Below are 17,244 nucleotides of genomic sequence, written 5' to 3' on the forward strand. Positions count from 1 at the left end.
ATAATAAGTAATGAGTAATAATACATTTACATGTCTTTTTATGACAAAACATTTTCTACCTGTATGCCAGTGTATATTTCATGATACATGATCATGTCAGTTGATGAAGATGTAGTTTCTCCTCTTTTCAAGTCTCCTTCAGCTTCTTACTTTATTCTCCCAGCACTTAGTGTGGATCCTCGGGCTTAAGCCTGGGGTGGGCGGTGCCTTGAAGCCTGGCCGAGCTGTGGAGGGACCCAGTACAGTGAGTTTTGTAGTGTGCATTGTGCTATATGTTTCTCCACCTCATTCAAGACAAGCTAACTGGCTGCGGTTGTATTATGTCCTTAACCTCAACAGGTGCTGACCACAGCCGTGATGACAGACCTGCCAGTCATCTCTAACATCCTGTCGAGACTATTTGAGAGCTCTCAGTAAGGACCAGTCCTTCATCGTTATAAAAACTCCCATTACTTATCCCTGAACTAATAACAATATCGGCATAAACAAATTCAATAAACCTTTGTTGTTTGTGGAGGAGTTTTAGACATACAGTAATTAATGATCAAATATCCCATTGAGGCTTTCTACTACAGTTTGGAAGAGTAGAGAAATTATGGGATTGACCAGAAGAATAACATGTATTCACTTTCTGTGTGGATATATATATATATATATATATATATATATACACCAGGAACTCTCTCGCTGTGAGGCTATAGTGCTAACCACCATACCACCGTGCCGCCTATATATAATATGCAATGTGTGTTTATTTATATTAACTAGATACCTGGATGATGTGTCTCTGCACCACCTGATCAACGCTCTGTGCTCCCTTTCCCTTGAAGCCATGGAAATGGCTTATGGAAACAACAAGGTAAAGCTTTTCCGTATTACAGTACGAGGTGTCAAATGTAGACCTCAACACACCATGTTTTTGCCGTAACAGAAACATTTTTTATCAAAACTGTATATATAGTTTCTATTCTTTTTTCTTGATTTCAGGAGCCATCTCTGTTTGCTGTGGCCAAGCTGCTAGAGACTGGCCTTGTAAACATGGATCGAATAGAGATTCTTTGGAGACCCCTAACTGGCCACTTATTGGAGGTAACATCTATTTACAGCTATATCCCACAAGGTGCCGCAACATTTCATTCAAACTCTGTGAAAGATGAAAGATGCCATTTCATGGATGTGGTACAATTTTGTCAGCCAGACTACAGTATTATCCTTGCAGTCATTTAGGAAGTGTCATTTATTTTACTGGTTACACTTCGATCAGACTTTGATTTCAGCGGGTACAATAAGCGCACAAGCTATTTGACCTGTTACGCATTTCTCTCTAGCTCCAGTTTGTCTAAATTTTCTAATTGTGTAAAACAGTAGTTGTCACTTTTTCCAATGCTGATGATCTCATCAAAAATGTTCTTGAAAATTCTGATACAAAAATCTATTATCATAATGATACGGAAAGCTAGAACCTGAAACATTGTCATAAATGCCCCCTTAAACCCTTTTGGTTATTTTATCCGGTACCAAGGCTTTAATGATTACATGTTTTACATTGAGCACACATGTGGTGTGGTTTAGTCATGAAGGAGAAAAAAAAGTTGAGCAAGATGAAGAAGGGTTGAAAGTTAGTTTTACAGTTACAGAAAGTTAGTTTTACAGATATATATATATATATATATAAGCAGAGTGAGGGACTTTAACGTCCATTAGGTTGTAATGTATGCTAGATTCTTCTCTTCCCTCTGTTCTTACAAACTTTCAAAGCCATAACATGTACAGCTGTTAAATATTGTATGGAATTTAGATGGTTCTTATAGCATTATTATAAGCAGAATGGTCCCCATATTTGAGTATACCTTATGTATACCCCATGCATACTTTCCTTGATAATAGAAAGATACATGAGCACAAAATTCTTGAAAATTGCCTTTTTGATCTGTTTGATCTAAAGTTGCATAATTCTGCTTTTTTAATTGTGCACACATACATTAGAGCCTTAGCCATGGCATATATACCAGTTTCTAACATTGATGGGTTTGAAGCACTTTGGATCAACTGTGTTGTTTGAAATGTGTTATGTACTATAGATAAAGTTGAAGTTTAGTTTGTACTGCACTCATTGTAGTAATTTGTACTCATGTCCTCATATCCATGAAATGATTCTTATTTTATATGTGTGTATTGAGGTGTGTGTTTAGAGGTTTCCTTCACATTTTCTTTGTCTATCTCCCTTCTCTTTTTGCGCTCCTGTCTGTTTTGCAGAAGGTAAGTTCAGATTCCCTCTTCTATAATCACTGCCTTTTCCATCTCCTTTCTTTATTCCCAATCTGTTCTCACTCCCGCTCATTCTGGCATCATTATGTTATGTTGGAGTTGAGAGGTCGCTGTGTCAAAATGTGTCCACAGTGCATTTGCTCCGCTACCAGTGTTTGATCTTGCATTCTTGCGCGTCATTTGCAATGTGAAGTTCTGATTTGTCACAGAAGCGGAATCTAAAGCTGCAGCTGCAAAATCTACTCTATGCTTAGATAAAATGCTGCTTATTTACCTTTGCAGGCTTGTTCAAATTCAGTGCTTTTATATTTCAAAGGAAATATGACAGTGACATCACCTTTTTATTATGTCTTTATTTACAGATGTACAGTACGATAAAGATTAAAAGATGACGCATTAATGATCATGCACGGCTATGGAAGCCAAATTTTTAAATGGATACACATGGGCCATCTGGGTTCTGAAGAGCTACAGCTACAGTATCTACTGAGCAGTTTCTCTTTAAGTTTTCTCCTCATAGAATTCTAAAGTCTCAAAATTTGTTTGACCAACGTCCCTATTGACCAAAGATGATTTAATTTGGATCACGGATTAATTCAAATTCTTAAAAGCAGAAGACAGGTTTGTATCACACTTGTGTACTTTTCTCTGCTGAGCCTGGCCTCTTCATGTGTGTCTATTGTATCCTATGATTATACTGTCTGTCACAGCATATTTTGTGATCACAGGGAGTCCCAGCCTTTATCACACAGACAGTGGTTCATTTCACCCACTTGTTTTTACACCCACCCGCTGTGAACACTGCTGGGTAACAATGTTTTGAACAGTCTCTGCACCAGATCTGTCGTCGTGCGCATGTGTCCGCATTTGTGTGTGATGTGTCCCGCAGGTCTGCCAGCACCCAAACTCCAGGATGAGAGAATGGGGGGCCGAGGCGTTGACGGCGCTTATCAAGGCTGGCCTCTCTTACAAACATGACCCTCCACTGGCCCAAAATCAGGTAGTGTTTGCGTTCACCCCCCCCCCCCCCCCCCACACACACACACACACACACACACACACACAAAAAAAAAAATGTACCTGTTTAAAACCAGGTAAAGCACAAAGTAAGCAAAACACTTTCACTGTCACCTCTGTCAGCTCTTGGTCCTTCTCTATCATATGAACATTGTAGTGAGTACTTGGTTAGATGGATGTATTGTTTGGTTTCGAATATTGTTTGTTTGTAACGCTGACATTTGAGAAATCTCCTCCACCGTTGCAGTGTATGTCATGATAGATAAGAGTCTGTGCCAAATGCTTAAAATGTGGAAAACTGAAATGTCACAGTTATTTTCTCTACGACCTTCACCTTAGTGAGACAGATAAAGCTAATGGCACAGAGCTTATCTGAAAGAGGGCAGAAGAACTGTGTGGAGGTTAATAGATTCCCCACAGAGCCCAGGTGATTCAAAGGATGGCTGCCCTGTAGAAATGCACAATACAATCACTTCTTGCAGTGTGGGCAAGCTTTTACGATTGAACGTTACCGTGTTAAATAATGTAATTTTAAGTACAGTAACTGCATCCAACCATGTTACATACAATATAACCATATTGTCACAGAGAAAGTAACTGTGACAGTATGGTTATATTGAAACTAAATAAAGAAAAGGGCATGCAGCCATGGAGAAACCACTCATGTGAGTACATAAAATTTAACAAATAAGAAAAATCTGCTTTTAGCGATACATTTTAGAAACAATATAGAGGAAGTTCAGAGTGTCTGCTGTCCTAATAAGGAGCTTGTTTTACCACTGTCAGTCAGGACCCCCCCAGTACAAAAAGACATTATTTTAATTTCCAAACTGCTTTCCTCTGGTATTTAAATCCATGCATAGTTGTTCAGAAAAAAAGACCATAATGCCCCTAATGGCTACTTTTTATTTAAAGAAATTAAGTCTGCTACACTTTCAGTTTCAACAGCCTTAAAAGTGATTCCTAAGCATCTGCATTAATTATGTTTCCCCAAGCATTTATTCAGGTATTTCCTTTATTTGTACTAGAAATGTAGAGAACTAGGGCTTTGCAAATAATCCATTGTTATGACTTGCATTTAAACTGTCAGCAGAAATGCAAAATGATCTGCCCTGACCTTTAAAATCACTTAAGGTATTGTTCAATGTAAGGTCATTATGGCAATAAACCCCAAGGGTCGAAAAAGTAATCTGTACTGGCAATACATTGTATAAATACAGTTTAAATTGATTTGATTTTTTCAAATTACGTCTTTTATAAACTGTTTACACCCCGCCCCCTTCTGACTGGATATAATAAAGGCGTTTAAATGTGCAGTCGGCAAGATTTTTTTTTTTATCATATTCATTGAAACCGACACTATGCTTTGATAGAACAACATCAATCAACCGGTTTTAGAAGAAGAAAAAAACGCGCACCTAGAGCTAGTTGTTTGTTTTGCAAAAATCCACCGTGCGTGTATCAGCATGTCCACTAAGTGCAGGGCTGTGTGAGAGCTGACTGTCAGGCACAGTTCATGCACAGGCCACAGATCCCCCCTCTTCCCTCACGCATGTTAAAATATCACATGCACACGCCTCAAGCTAGACATACGCTAAATGACGTTAGCAATTGCTGTCTATGAGTAAGTTACCCAGCATACATCCGGTTAGCATGTACTCCATGCCGTTTAACGATGAGAGAAGAGATGTGCGCGTTCACAGGAATCTGGTGATCCGATGAGCACTCAATGGGAGGGAGCGGAGGAGCTAGGTGGTAGTGGGGGAGGGGCGTGAGAGTTGTAAACATTCAAAATTTAAAAAATGTTGAATGTATTAATTGTATACAGTATATGTACTATGCACTGTTGTAATAGCATGAAGGGCAAAGTAAGAATTGAATCTTTGTCTTATCAGTTAACAAATCAGTTACTATGTCCCTCTTTTCACACTAAGCGTCTGCAGCTTCTGTTGCTGAACCCCCTGAAGGAGTTGTCCAACGTGCTGCATGCAGACATCCGTCAGAAACAGCTGGAGAGTGTCCTGCAGATCCTCCAGAGCCAGGGAGACAGCCTGGGGCCCGGCTGGCCCCTCGTCTTGGGTGTCATAGGAGCCATCCGCAATGATCAAGGGTATGAGCACAAGGGAAAAGGAGAAGGAGATAGACAGGGCCTTACTAACACTGAAATGGTTTTGTATCATTCTAAATGCAAATATTTAATCAGTTAGAATCATCCTAAATTTCTGCGTTTCGATTATACTGAAAGTAACTCAGGACACTGTAGTCAGCCTGAACCGTGCCCTGTGCCTTGTTTCCCTTCAGCGAGTCATTGATCCGAACAGCCTTCCAGTGCCTGCAGTTGGTGGTGACAGACTTCCTGCCCACCATGCCTTGCACGTGCCTCCAGATCGTAGTGGATGTAGCTGGCAGCTTCGGCCTGCAAAACCAGGAGCTCAACATCAGCCTCACCTCCATTGGCTTACTGGTGAGAAACTTCTCATGTGGTCTGTATTTTTTTAGCGTTATGCTCAGACACTGATTCCTGCAGGGGGTTCATTCTACTGCAAAGATGATCTTAAAACCATGATGGTGTGAATGTGAGTAACTGAAAGGTTGAAGCGGGGCTATGGTAGCAGAGAATATTATAGTATACATTTTTTAAAAGTTAAATCACTAGATGCAGTATTGAAATAAAACTTGTTTGTGAGCGAGTGATAAGTCAGACACTTTTCTTTTCCAATATTTTTAAAGTTGAAACATGATTGATTAGGCAATTACAATATCACATAATTCCTTGTTTTGTGTTATTTTATCTAATTCAATAGAACTAAAACACTCAGACATGCAAAACTCAATATTGATCTGTGGTTTGCAGGATTTTTTCTCTTTGAGTGTGGCAGTTCCTGAGAGATTACTTTATGGTAATGGGGTATGGCAAAACCACCAGAAGCATATTTACCAACCTTCCTCTCCAATTTGCGTCCACATTCTCTACCCCCCACTTCCCCTTTTACCCACAGTGGAACATTTCGGACTACTTTTTCCAAAGGGGTGAAGCTATCATACAGGAGTTGGAGAGGGAGGAGGAAGCTCTACAGAAGCAGGCGAAGGAGAAAGGAGAGACCCTGAACAGGCCATTCCACCCCGCTCCTCCCTTCGACTGCCTGTGGCTGTGCCTGTACGCCAAGCTAGGCGAGCTGTGTGTCGACCCGCGACCCGCTGTGCGTAAAAGCGCTGGGCAGACGTTGTTCTCCACCATCACCGCCCACGGGACACTGCTGCAGCAGCCAACATGGCATATTGTGGTCTGGAAGGTAACATGCAATAATTTGTAATTGTTATTTGGTTTAGTTATACTGGAGGAGGATGTCATTCATATAATTTATAGAGAATACAGTTGATTTAAACTTTTCTTTCCTTAGATTTATACTTTATCTTTGTTTTTTAAATGAGACCTAAATAGGCCGTCTTTAGAGATCTTTCTCCTGGTTGAACCATCTTGGTGTCACCACTAGGTACTGTTCCACTTGCTAGACTGCGTGAGGACATCGTCCACTACAGCAGACAAGGAGAAGATTGAGTCTGGCGGCGGGAACATCCTCATCCACCACTCACGCGACACAGCTGAAAAACAGTGGGCGGAGACGTGGGTGCTGACATTAGCTGGGGTGGCGCGCATTTTCAACACGAGGCGGTACCTCCTCCAGCAGTTAGGTGAGTCAGGCATAATGTGCTCACTTACTTAACCACTGTATCTGACGCTGTTGTACATAAAGTAGACTATGGAGTACTGCTACAGTTTGCCACAGAATTGTAAACAATCAAAATCACATATTGAAATGTAAGCGCAGCAATAGTTCAGAAATGGCCCGTCTGTTTTTACTGCATTATACCACTCATTAAGTCATGTTAAGCCCCATGCAGACAGGATTAACATTCCAGGGAGATATGGATGATAAAACATGAGCTTCTCATTAACTGCACTCTTCCCTCTGAACATTTTAGCCAGTGCCAAATTACAAGAGGTGACTTATATACAACACATTCCCAGCTGACTACACATTAAATCACTCAGAGAAATGCTGCTCTTCCTATATACCAGCCAGAGAAAATGAATACCTGTTGCTGGCCATATACCATCACAATATGGGTCTCCCAATATAGCCTGAAAATAAGCTCATATTCATATTGATAAAATGTATTAACAGGAAAGTGTTTTCGACTTACACACATGCAGTTTTTGCCATAGTTCTTTGTATGTGGCCTCTCTCAACTTGTGTTATTTGCCTCACGTTGGTTTGAAACCTCATTTATCAAAGTGCTTATTGTCACACTTAATTTACAGCTGACGCATGCCGCTAATTGGCAGTTTCACACTCTCCCATCGTTGTGCTGTGTATCCACAGGTGATTTCTTCGAGGCCTGGGAGGTGCTGCTTAACCACATTCAGTCAGCTGCTCTTAGCAAAAACAATGAGGTCTCCCTCGCTGCCCTCAAGAGCTTTCAGGAGATCCTACAGATTGTTACACCTGTTAAAGACTCAGATGCACTTGCCGCTATGGGCGTTCCCCCGGTGCTCATTGACCCCCTCTCAGCGTCCGGTCCTGGCAGACCTTTGGTGCGTTCCGATTCACTAGTTGAGCGGCTGACACGGTACAACGGCGCTGAGATGCAGACCCCTCCCCCAGGGGAGGAGTCAGCCTTAGAAGACTCTGCGTTATGGTGGTCAGCGTGGAACACGTGGTATCGAACAGGAACAGATAGCACAAGACCACCCAGTGGCCCGACAGATAAGTTCTCCTTCATCCCCAGCCAGCCTTTCCTCACAGCATTGATCCAGATTTTCCCTGCACTTTACCAGCATATAAAAGCCAACTTCAGTATGGAGGATCTGAAGAAGCTGGGGGTCATCCTCCATGGGGCCGTGTCCGTGCCTATCAGCAGCGATGCCTCACCGTTCATCCTCCCCTCCTACACTGAGGCGGTGCTCACCAGCCTGCAGGAAGCTGTGCTCACCTCTCTGGATGTTTTGCAGAAGGTGGGCAAAGCTAAATTTATTGTTCAAAAACAAAAATATGGGTACTAATGAGGCTTTTAACTTACTTATATTATACATTATGTTTTTTTAAATACCAGAAAGTGATCTTAAAAGACAAGAGGGAGATAAATCATAGGAGGAAAATATAGTTGTCCCCTAGAAATTGCAATGTTTTGTAGGAGCAGCACTAATGCTGTAATTTATATGGGTATTTCCCTATATATCCCAATACTACAAATTAGTTTTTAACTAATGATTATTTTCATTATTGATTATTCTGATGTTTAGTCTTTAAAATGTTAGAAAATAGTAAGAAGTGCCCATCACAATTTTAGGTTTGTTTGGTTTAACCAAATTGTCCAAAGTTTTTATATAATATAATATCCAACAAATAAAAGCAGCAAATCCTCCCATTTGAGAAGGAGGAACAAGCAAATGTGACTCGAGTCAACCATTTCAGCAATGCAATGTTTTCATTGGTCTTATAAATTCGGGACAAAACATTTCCTTGTATCTTATAATTGACATCTTGACTTAATAGCAACTCCAGTCCTCTCTGCTATGACTACAGTGCATTTGACCCTTACTCTCCTCTCAAGCTAACAGTATTTCTAATTTGTCTTTATTTCTTCCCATTTTGTGTCAGTGCAGTCTAGGAAACAATGTGTCAGTCTGCTAAATTATGAAATATGCAGTCCTGTGGTGGATGTCAGCAGTGTTTGTTCCTCCCTTCCCTCCCTGCTGCAGGCCATCTGTGTGGGCCCGGAGAACCTGCAGGTCATGTACCCTGCCATCTTTGAACAGCTGCTACTCTTCGTGGAGTTCTCCTGCAAGCCTCCTCAGTACGGCAGGATGGAAACCAAACACGTGGCCAATGCCAAATACAACCAGGTAAGGGGGACATGGAATTGGTCGGAACTGCTTGATTTTTCATTTGCAATGTATGTCTTTTCCAGTTTGTTTTATTAAAATGTTGGATGGTGTACTCTTGTTATTCGTCGCCCCGCTCTCTGTTAAGCCATTCTCAACAAGATCATCCCCCCTTTTTTATGTTCATGAAGCCCATATCATGGCCCTTTATGCGATTGACAGCTTCTTCTGGAACCCCATTTGTAGCCCAAAGTCTTTTCTTTTCAATTCACGTTTCAAATTCATTTAAAAGCACATCTTTTTTTTCTTATGATCTTGGGCAAGATCACTTCTTTTATTAAACTTCTCAAGAACAGAGGAGTCTTTTCACAGAATTGTACTGACATCAGTGTCTTTCTTACTCATTGTTGTTGCGGAATCCAGCAGGTGCTTTGTCTTCAGGGGAATTCTGAGAGTTGTCTTGATCTAATTGTCGGATGGAACTGTTATGGGAAGAAATGTTCGAACTTCATGTCTCAAATCCTGACAGCCAGTCAGTTAGTTTGGCATGTGGGGTCCAGACTTAGCCCTTTCAGAATCTGAATCTGTTTAAAATTGTTTAGGCGATAGCGTCAAACAAAATTCCCACCCAACCAAACAGATGTTATGGGTGGTCTTTATTGCCTTGTTGGCTTTTATCCAATATTGGCAGATTGCATTAAATGTCCTTGGTGCTAGGAGCGAGTGTTTTTCCCCTAAATCATTCCTGTTTACTGAATCTCATTTAGCCAATAATCCACTGCAAATTCGATACAACTTCAAACACCAGTTTAATTGCGATCTTCTGTCATTCTGTTTCTTGGGACTACTCACTGGATAACCATTTTAGATCCAGCTCTTTGCACCGGTGAGTTCTATAATCTCCTCCAGCCCCCTCTATAGTTTTACTAAGCTGTGCTGAATGGTGAGGACCCACCCTCTGCGGTAGATGAGATATCACACCGCATGGTAGTCTCTCACGTCTCATCTGCGTCTCTTCACTCCATGCTCCCCCCTCTGCCTGCCACTAACTGGTGGTTATGCCTTTTTGTGCACAGTCCCTGTGCAGTTTCATTTTTTTCAGTTGATTTTGTGTTTTTGGTGACGTTCATATGCATATGTGTGGTTCTGTTAATATTTCTTAAAGACACACTTTGTAGCATCAAGTCATTTGTTTGGCTGTAACATTTCTACTCTGGTACTCATAAGCCTAACAAAACATGAAGCAGACTAATAGTCACTGTAACTTTAAAATCCATTTGTGTTACTTGCATATCTATACAAAGTGTGCCTTTATAAAAACTGCTTTCAATGTGGCTCTCCCGAAAAGTATAGATGATGCTTTTCAAATTACTTGTCTTTGATCTGTTGTTTTGTTTTTTTTGTAAAATCTTCTTGCCCTTGCAGGCGGAATGGGTTGCCTTAAACTATGTGCCCTTTGCTGAGCGCTCCTTGGAGGTGGTGGTGGACCTTTACCATAAAACAGCGTGCCACAAGGCCGTCATCAATGAGAAAGTTCTACAGAACATCATCAAGGTATTTCCAACAGAATGGGGTATTATGTCTGGCATCACCAGACAATAGACTGAAAATTAATTTTAGTCTCAGCCCTATCAGTTAATTTTCAATTTCCAAGAGGCATTATCAACAGGGCAGAGTAAAAGGCTTGTGGACACAATTGAATAGACCTACAACCAATCACAGCAATTAAAAGTGACCTTAAAGCCCAGTTCAGACCAAAGATTCACAACAAGGCGAGTTGAAACCTGCGACTACTTGTAACGTTCAGGTCTCCAACGTCCTGAAACCTGCCATTTCTGACCAGTGAGACGAGGTGAGGCGATTTATTGTCTCCATAGAAACGCCTTTCTGTACTTCCGTTCTAACCTCCGACTTTTCAGGCTTTTTTCGTCGCTGGGTATAATTTATAGTATTAAAAAAATATAAATGAGGACAGGCAGTGAGATACTTACTACAGCGGCATTTCTAGTTGTGATGCAACGGAGAAAATACTGTTTATTTCTCACTTCTGCTTTTCACTGCTTTTTTTCTGGATTACAGCCGGCACTCTCTCTCCTTATTTATTGTATTGCTTGCTCGACCCTCTCTCTTTCTGTCTCTCTCTCCGCCTTCCTCTCTTTCTCTCTCACGTTTGTTGAGCCTCCAATTGATTGATTGGCTGTTGAAACAGGTTGTGTAACGTGTGTTACGTTCTAAAACCAGCTGCCTGCGACAACATCACCTGGCTAGATTTGCAACGAGACAGGTCAGTTCCTAACGCTGTAACTTTCACCTGCGATGTTCTAAAACAGTTTCGTTGAGTATCTTTGGTCTGAACTGGGCTTGAAGTGTAATTCCGGCGCAGAATCATCCCATGGTCTTTTCGGCACTTACATACATCAAGTAGGCCATCAAGACAGTTTTTTGTGTGTATAAACTGTTAATGGAGAAATCCGGTAGAGTTGCTACGAACTGGACGTGGCTAATACTGATTAGCTCGGGGCATCACGTTGAAGGCATTAAATTGGCTTTTTCTTTTAACCACTAATACTGCTCAAAATAACACCAAACCTCTGCAGTAGCATGACAAGAGTCCCTACACATAAAACAATGCAACAAAAACGTAGTTAGAGAACCTGGAGTTTATTAAGAAGAGTGTTTTGAAAGACTTACCTGGCCCCGGTACCAGCTCCTCTTGTAGTAAAGTCCATTCAAGTCGATTACCAAATGCAATCCAAAAGGAAGGACCCAATTGGTGCTTTGTTTTATGTGTAGGGACTCTAATCATGCCACTGCAAAGGATTGGTGTTATTTTGAGCAGTATAAGTGGTTAAAAAAGCCGTTTAAATGCCTTCGCTGTACTGCCCCGAGCTAATCAGTGTTAGCCACGTCCCTTCTGTTAGCCACTCTCCCGGATTTCTTCGTCAATAGTTGTTACACGAAAATAACTGTCTCGATGGCTTTATTGATGTATAAGCCAGTAATCGGGATCATTTTTACACCCATTTTAAACACTCTCTTAAACCTGCCCCACATGACATATACAGTTGTGATTGGTCCGTAGAAGGTCAAGCCGCTGGAAATCAGGGCCACGTTCAATCTGAAAATGATCTGCACCATTTTTCTGCGGTTCGCAAAACAGTGTTCAGCGTTGTGCAATGTTGTACAACAGTCTTTGAGTTACGTTTTCTCCGCTTTGGTGGGTGTTTCAGAGGTGTTACCTAATCAGCAGCGACGTGCAGGGCTTTATGGGAGAGGTGACAGACCTATCTGCCAGAACAAATTTAACATGAGTTTGGCAGATTCGTCCGGTTTCCAGGCGAGGGTTTTCATGTTGATAAAACTCCTACTAAAAGTTTGGAATTGCTAGGAATTTTGTCTTCCAAGACTATAGTTGTGACAAATTTTAGAAAAGTCAAAAGCAACACAAAAAAATGTATTATTACCAATATCGAAGCTTGGTGTGCATATGCATCCTCTCTAGTGGGGAGTAATGTGTCAAGTCAACCTTTAGGTCTACGTCAATAAGGCTAGAGGCAGCATTTATGCCTAGCTCAGTTTTTTTTAGCACTAGCAAAATCCGTCATGCGTGCATTTACACGCAGTTTAAAAGCCTGATTATATTCGGGTTAAGTGCATAACCCGGTTTCTTAAACACCATGTAAACACTTTACCCTGGTTAACAGACCTAGAGAACTCCTTCAGTTCCCCGATTATTCCTGCATCTTAACAGCGTTCTTGGATTATTATTGGATTTCTTGTCTGCCCATGCTCCCCACTCTGGGCAGTGGCTTTTGACCCGTAAATAAAATAAACCAGGAAGTAACTGCGCCAAAAACAACGTGAAAAAACAATAGAGCGTTACCTTTAAACCAAGGGAGGACTTCGCAACAGCAAGTAACATTGCTACATAGAAGACCGCTTTCGGTCGTAATTCTGTCCAAAAGTCGACCTTTTGTGATTTTTACAAAGATGAACCGGGAAAAAAAGCTGTATTCAGTCCAGCTGTATGTTGTCGGAGAGCCACCTACTGTACCGGAGGTAGAGTGACTCCATCATTCGACCCCTGCTGATGTATATGAGGGGAACTTCAATAATCCGATCATTCCCTAAACCGGGGTAAGGCCATTTTCGGGTTACGGATGTGCATGTAAACGCACTGATTGATTTATTTTGAAACCTGTACAGTCATAAAATGCCGTGTGCTGTCACACAGGGCAAAACACTGACTGCTGCACTGCTTTCTGTGGGATGAAACCTTAAGGCAAGTTGAATGTTTGGCATACCCTATCAATGATTTCATTAAAGGTGTTTTCCATTAGCCATCTACAACCAAGCACCAACTTAGGCATCACAGCATTGATTTTGTCTAAGCTTCTATAAACAATATGTTTGTTTTAACAATCGATTAACTGACTGCATGTTTCTAAAATGTGTTGCTCAGAGTGACGGACCCAGGTTTTCACAAACAGACACACAATAGATATGTAGTAATATTGGACTCTTCGGATATTCATTTGTTGGTTGCTTTTCTTCTTCCCCTTTTTGCTCTCTTCTCCTAACGCTGGGGCTGCAACAGGGAGCTGCAGGAGCAACTTTTTGTTCCGCTACCAACATTAGCTGCTCTGTTTCAATAATGTTTGGCTTTGAGCGTGTGTGCAGGCCAAAATTCATCGCGGTTTTCAGAACAGAGGAAGTCCAGTAATTGCTAATTTATTAATTCCACTGAAACACCGCAGCGCTGTGCCGTCCATCTCGGCCAGGAATAGAGAAATGTCTGTCTGAGCTGTGCTATAGGTGAATAGTCTGTGTTATACTGTAGCAGCCGGGTTTGTATTTAGGGGATAAGATAATCATAGTCTACGGTCACACAGAAATGGCTAGCTCCTTCTCGATTGATGTATCTGAAATCAATTTTATGTGACAAATAAGTAATAAAGTAACAGGATCTTAATCCATATTTGATCAGCGCTGCCTATATTGTCAGTTTGATCTGTGTTTCACAAGTTTCTGTTGCAGCCCTGTTACTACCTCTGTAGTAATAAAGGCGCAACAACCCTGCGACGAACAAGCAGTGTGAAAGGGGCTTAAGCCTTCTATTTCATCCAGACACGTGTTTAACTGCTTTCTTTCCATCGTCTGTTTGTAATGAAACCTCAGAGTTAATTTGCCAAGGAACTGTTATGAAGTTTCCCGGTGGACAAATCCAAATCTGGACCACACTTTTTTGTCAAAACAAGATAAGTGTCAAATCTTAACCTTGGGGAACCCAGCTATTCCCTGAAAATATGTCAAAAATAGTATGTTCACTTTTTCTGGTTTTGTAGAATGAATATGACCACTGCCTGGTTCAAACATATCTTGACATACGGCTTTTGTGTTCATTCTTATGAATGGAAGTCTCTCCACGTTTCAATATAAAAGAGAAGAATGAGAAAGGTTTTCAGGGTACTACAGTTCATTTTTATAGATTTTACCTTGAAGTTTTTCTCTGTTTCACACCCATGATGAATTGTTATTGGTGTCTCCTCCTTTGTTTTCCATTTCACCCTCAAGACTCTAAGAATGCCCTTGGGTTTGAAGTATGCCTGTCCATCAGAGAGCACCTGGAAGCTCGCTGTCTCGTCTCTGCTCAAGGTGCTGTCTATTGGATTGCCGGTGGCACGCCAGCATGCCTCATCTGGAAAGTTTGACACTATGTGGCCCGAGCTGGCCAATGCCTTTGAAGACTTTCTTTTTACCAAAAGGTTCATGTTTAGATCATCTTAAACTTGAGTATGCACAATTTGGGAATTATTAGTGCGAGTGAGTACAAAGCTCATTGTTTTGGTGGGGTTTTTTTGTTTTTTTTAGCACACCTCCAGATAATGTGTCCATCCAGGAATTTCAGAAGAATGAAGCCGTTGATGTAGAGGTAAATACTTGTTTCTAGCATCCACTATGTCAACATAATATTGTGTGGTCGCATTTAGCGGATTGGTTTACTCTTCATTTTAGGTGGTCCAGCTGATCAGCACAGAGATTTTACCATTTGCCAATTTTATCCCCAAAGACTTTGTTGGCCAGATCATGACTATGCTCAATAGAGGTTCCATTCACTCACAGTCTCCCTCGTTCACAGGTAAGATGTTACTTTGGCAGCTAAAATAGTTTGACTTCAGCTGTGTTGTTTACTTTTATTTCTTATGGGAGAGCAGGGTGGCCCAGTTTTGGAAACATACTGTAACCATTAAGTCCTAGGTGTGTTGCAAAAGCCCTTCCTATGGCTCATCATCAACAGTGGGTTCTGTCAGACTCATCATGTGTTGAGCAAGACAAAAGCCCTGCCTGTCCACTCACTGTAGATCAGTCTGGAGAGCAGCATCGGCAGAATGTCTAATATTTAAAGGGTTTTCTCTTGACAGAGGCAGAGATTGATATGCGGATGAGAGAGGAGTTTTCTAAGGTGTGTTTTGAGACACTGCTGCAGTTTTCCTTCAGCAACAAGGTGTCCACCCCACAGGAGGGCTACATCTCTCGTATGGCGCTCTCTGTGCTCCTCAAGAGATCCCAGGATGTTCTCCGACGCTACGTAGAGGATGAAAGGTTGAGCGGACGCTGCCCCCTCCCTAGGTACACCTCAGTATACACCTCAGTATACACCTCTGAATAAAATACATGGCCAAAAACGCTGTTTATCCAGATCCACACACTGGCACCACATTAACGCTTCATTCTTTTTCTTTGTAACTAATGAAGGCCTTTGGTCTTTTTCATTTTAGGCAGCAAGTGACAGAGATTATCTTCGTCTTAAAAGCTATCAGCACTTTGATGGACTCGCTTAAAAAGACCCAGCCAGAAAATGGTGAGTATCTGTATCTGTAACTGTGTCAAGGATTAAATAGATCTTGGAAAAGAGGTGACACTATGGCAAAACTTAATTAACTTAACTTAACAAAATACAACAATGCTACCATATCTTTCATCTATTCATTTCGGATAAATGTGTCAGAGTACAGTTGGGACCATTTTTCAAATGAGTTTTATCTCCAATCTGGGTGGAACTGTTGATGTTTCCAGCAAGGTCAATTACAAGAAACATTTTTTTCTTTTTTTAATCGCAATAGATTGAAATGAGACATTCTAAAATTACATTTTGAAGTGTCCTTCAAGATGTTTGCATTACATCCTCCTTTATTCAGAGCAAAACTCATTTCTGTACGCCTGTGGGGATTTTATGAAGGAAATTATTTTGATTGCCTATAACAATTCACATTCTCTTCTTCTTCCTTCCTCCCCCACTCCTTTTGTATTTTTTTTCCTCTGGTTTTACGGTTCTTTTGTTTACCTTGTTTGTCTGCAGTTGACGGTAACACATGGGCTCAAGTGATTGCCCTGTACCCCACATTGGTAGAGTGCATCACATGCTCCTCGTCTGAGGTGAGCTCAGCCCTGAAGGAAGCCCTGGGGCCCTTTCAAGACTTTATGCAGCCACCTGTCTCCAGAGTCCAGAACGGAGAGTCCTGACCAGACTCACTCAAATTTGTTTTTTTATAATGAAGAAATCTTGAATGTGTCTTCTCGACCCACGTGCTTCACAAGTGCACGTGCATATGAACTCAACGTGAGCCCCATCTACAGTGACATGAAGCAACCCACAGTGAGATTCGAGGCCTGCTCAGACCACGTCGATGACCCTGACCTTCATACGCATCATCCTCTGCTTCTCATGTGAGCTGATTACGCCTCTGCCCCCTCCATTCTCATACAGACTGACTGCACTCTTGTGTTAACTCCAGAGATTTTGAAAAAATCGCAGTGTTGCCTCTGGGTTTAGTTTGTTTTATTCTCCTGATGAGGCCGAGTTGATGTACAGTGTGTGGTGATAGTGTTGATGATGTAATTAACAAAAAAAAATGCAAAAACCTGGGCTTTATTGATCTAAAAAATGAACACTTTTGCAACATTTTCAACAGTGTGGATTTTATGCAAGAAAACAAATCTTACTGTAACATTCCATGTCATCTTCAGCCAGCCATCTGAGAAGGGATGTACTTGTGTGTGTATACAATAAA

General features: G+C 41.3%; 1 protein-coding gene across 3 annotated transcripts in view; it reads left to right on the forward strand.

Annotated features, from left to right (window-relative positions):
* The window catches only part of mon2 (MON2 homolog, regulator of endosome-to-Golgi trafficking), a 38,895-nt gene extending 21,651 nt beyond the window's left edge, over window positions 1-17,244 (forward strand). Inside the window, exons 17-35 of one of the 3 annotated variants that reach the window (XM_083917265.1) lie at window positions 164-244; window positions 340-413; window positions 769-859; window positions 988-1,089; window positions 3,158-3,268; window positions 5,220-5,395; window positions 5,587-5,749; window positions 6,285-6,578; window positions 6,780-6,978; window positions 7,671-8,302; window positions 9,050-9,193; window positions 10,041-10,058; window positions 10,598-10,726; window positions 14,747-14,937; window positions 15,044-15,104; window positions 15,188-15,311; window positions 15,595-15,802; window positions 15,952-16,034; window positions 16,533-17,244. In XM_083917265.1, the coding sequence (XP_083773391.1) occupies window positions 164-244; window positions 340-413; window positions 769-859; window positions 988-1,089; window positions 3,158-3,268; window positions 5,220-5,395; window positions 5,587-5,749; window positions 6,285-6,578; window positions 6,780-6,978; window positions 7,671-8,302; window positions 9,050-9,193; window positions 10,041-10,058; window positions 10,598-10,726; window positions 14,747-14,937; window positions 15,044-15,104; window positions 15,188-15,311; window positions 15,595-15,802; window positions 15,952-16,034; window positions 16,533-16,696 (3,045 nt within the window). In that variant the 3' untranslated portion in view covers window positions 16,697-17,244. The remainder of the gene's footprint in view (window positions 1-163; window positions 245-339; window positions 414-768; window positions 860-987; window positions 1,090-3,157; window positions 3,269-5,219; window positions 5,396-5,586; window positions 5,750-6,284; window positions 6,579-6,779; window positions 6,979-7,670; window positions 8,303-9,049; window positions 9,194-10,040; window positions 10,059-10,597; window positions 10,727-14,746; window positions 14,938-15,043; window positions 15,105-15,187; window positions 15,312-15,594; window positions 15,803-15,951; window positions 16,035-16,532) is intronic. The other 2 variants (XM_083917266.1, XM_083917267.1) reach the window with 2 other exon arrangements.

Source organism: Echiichthys vipera, assembly GCF_963691815.1.
Source record: "Echiichthys vipera genome assembly, chromosome: 7".
Classification (NCBI taxonomy): domain Eukaryota; kingdom Metazoa; phylum Chordata; class Actinopteri; order Perciformes; family Trachinidae; genus Echiichthys; species Echiichthys vipera.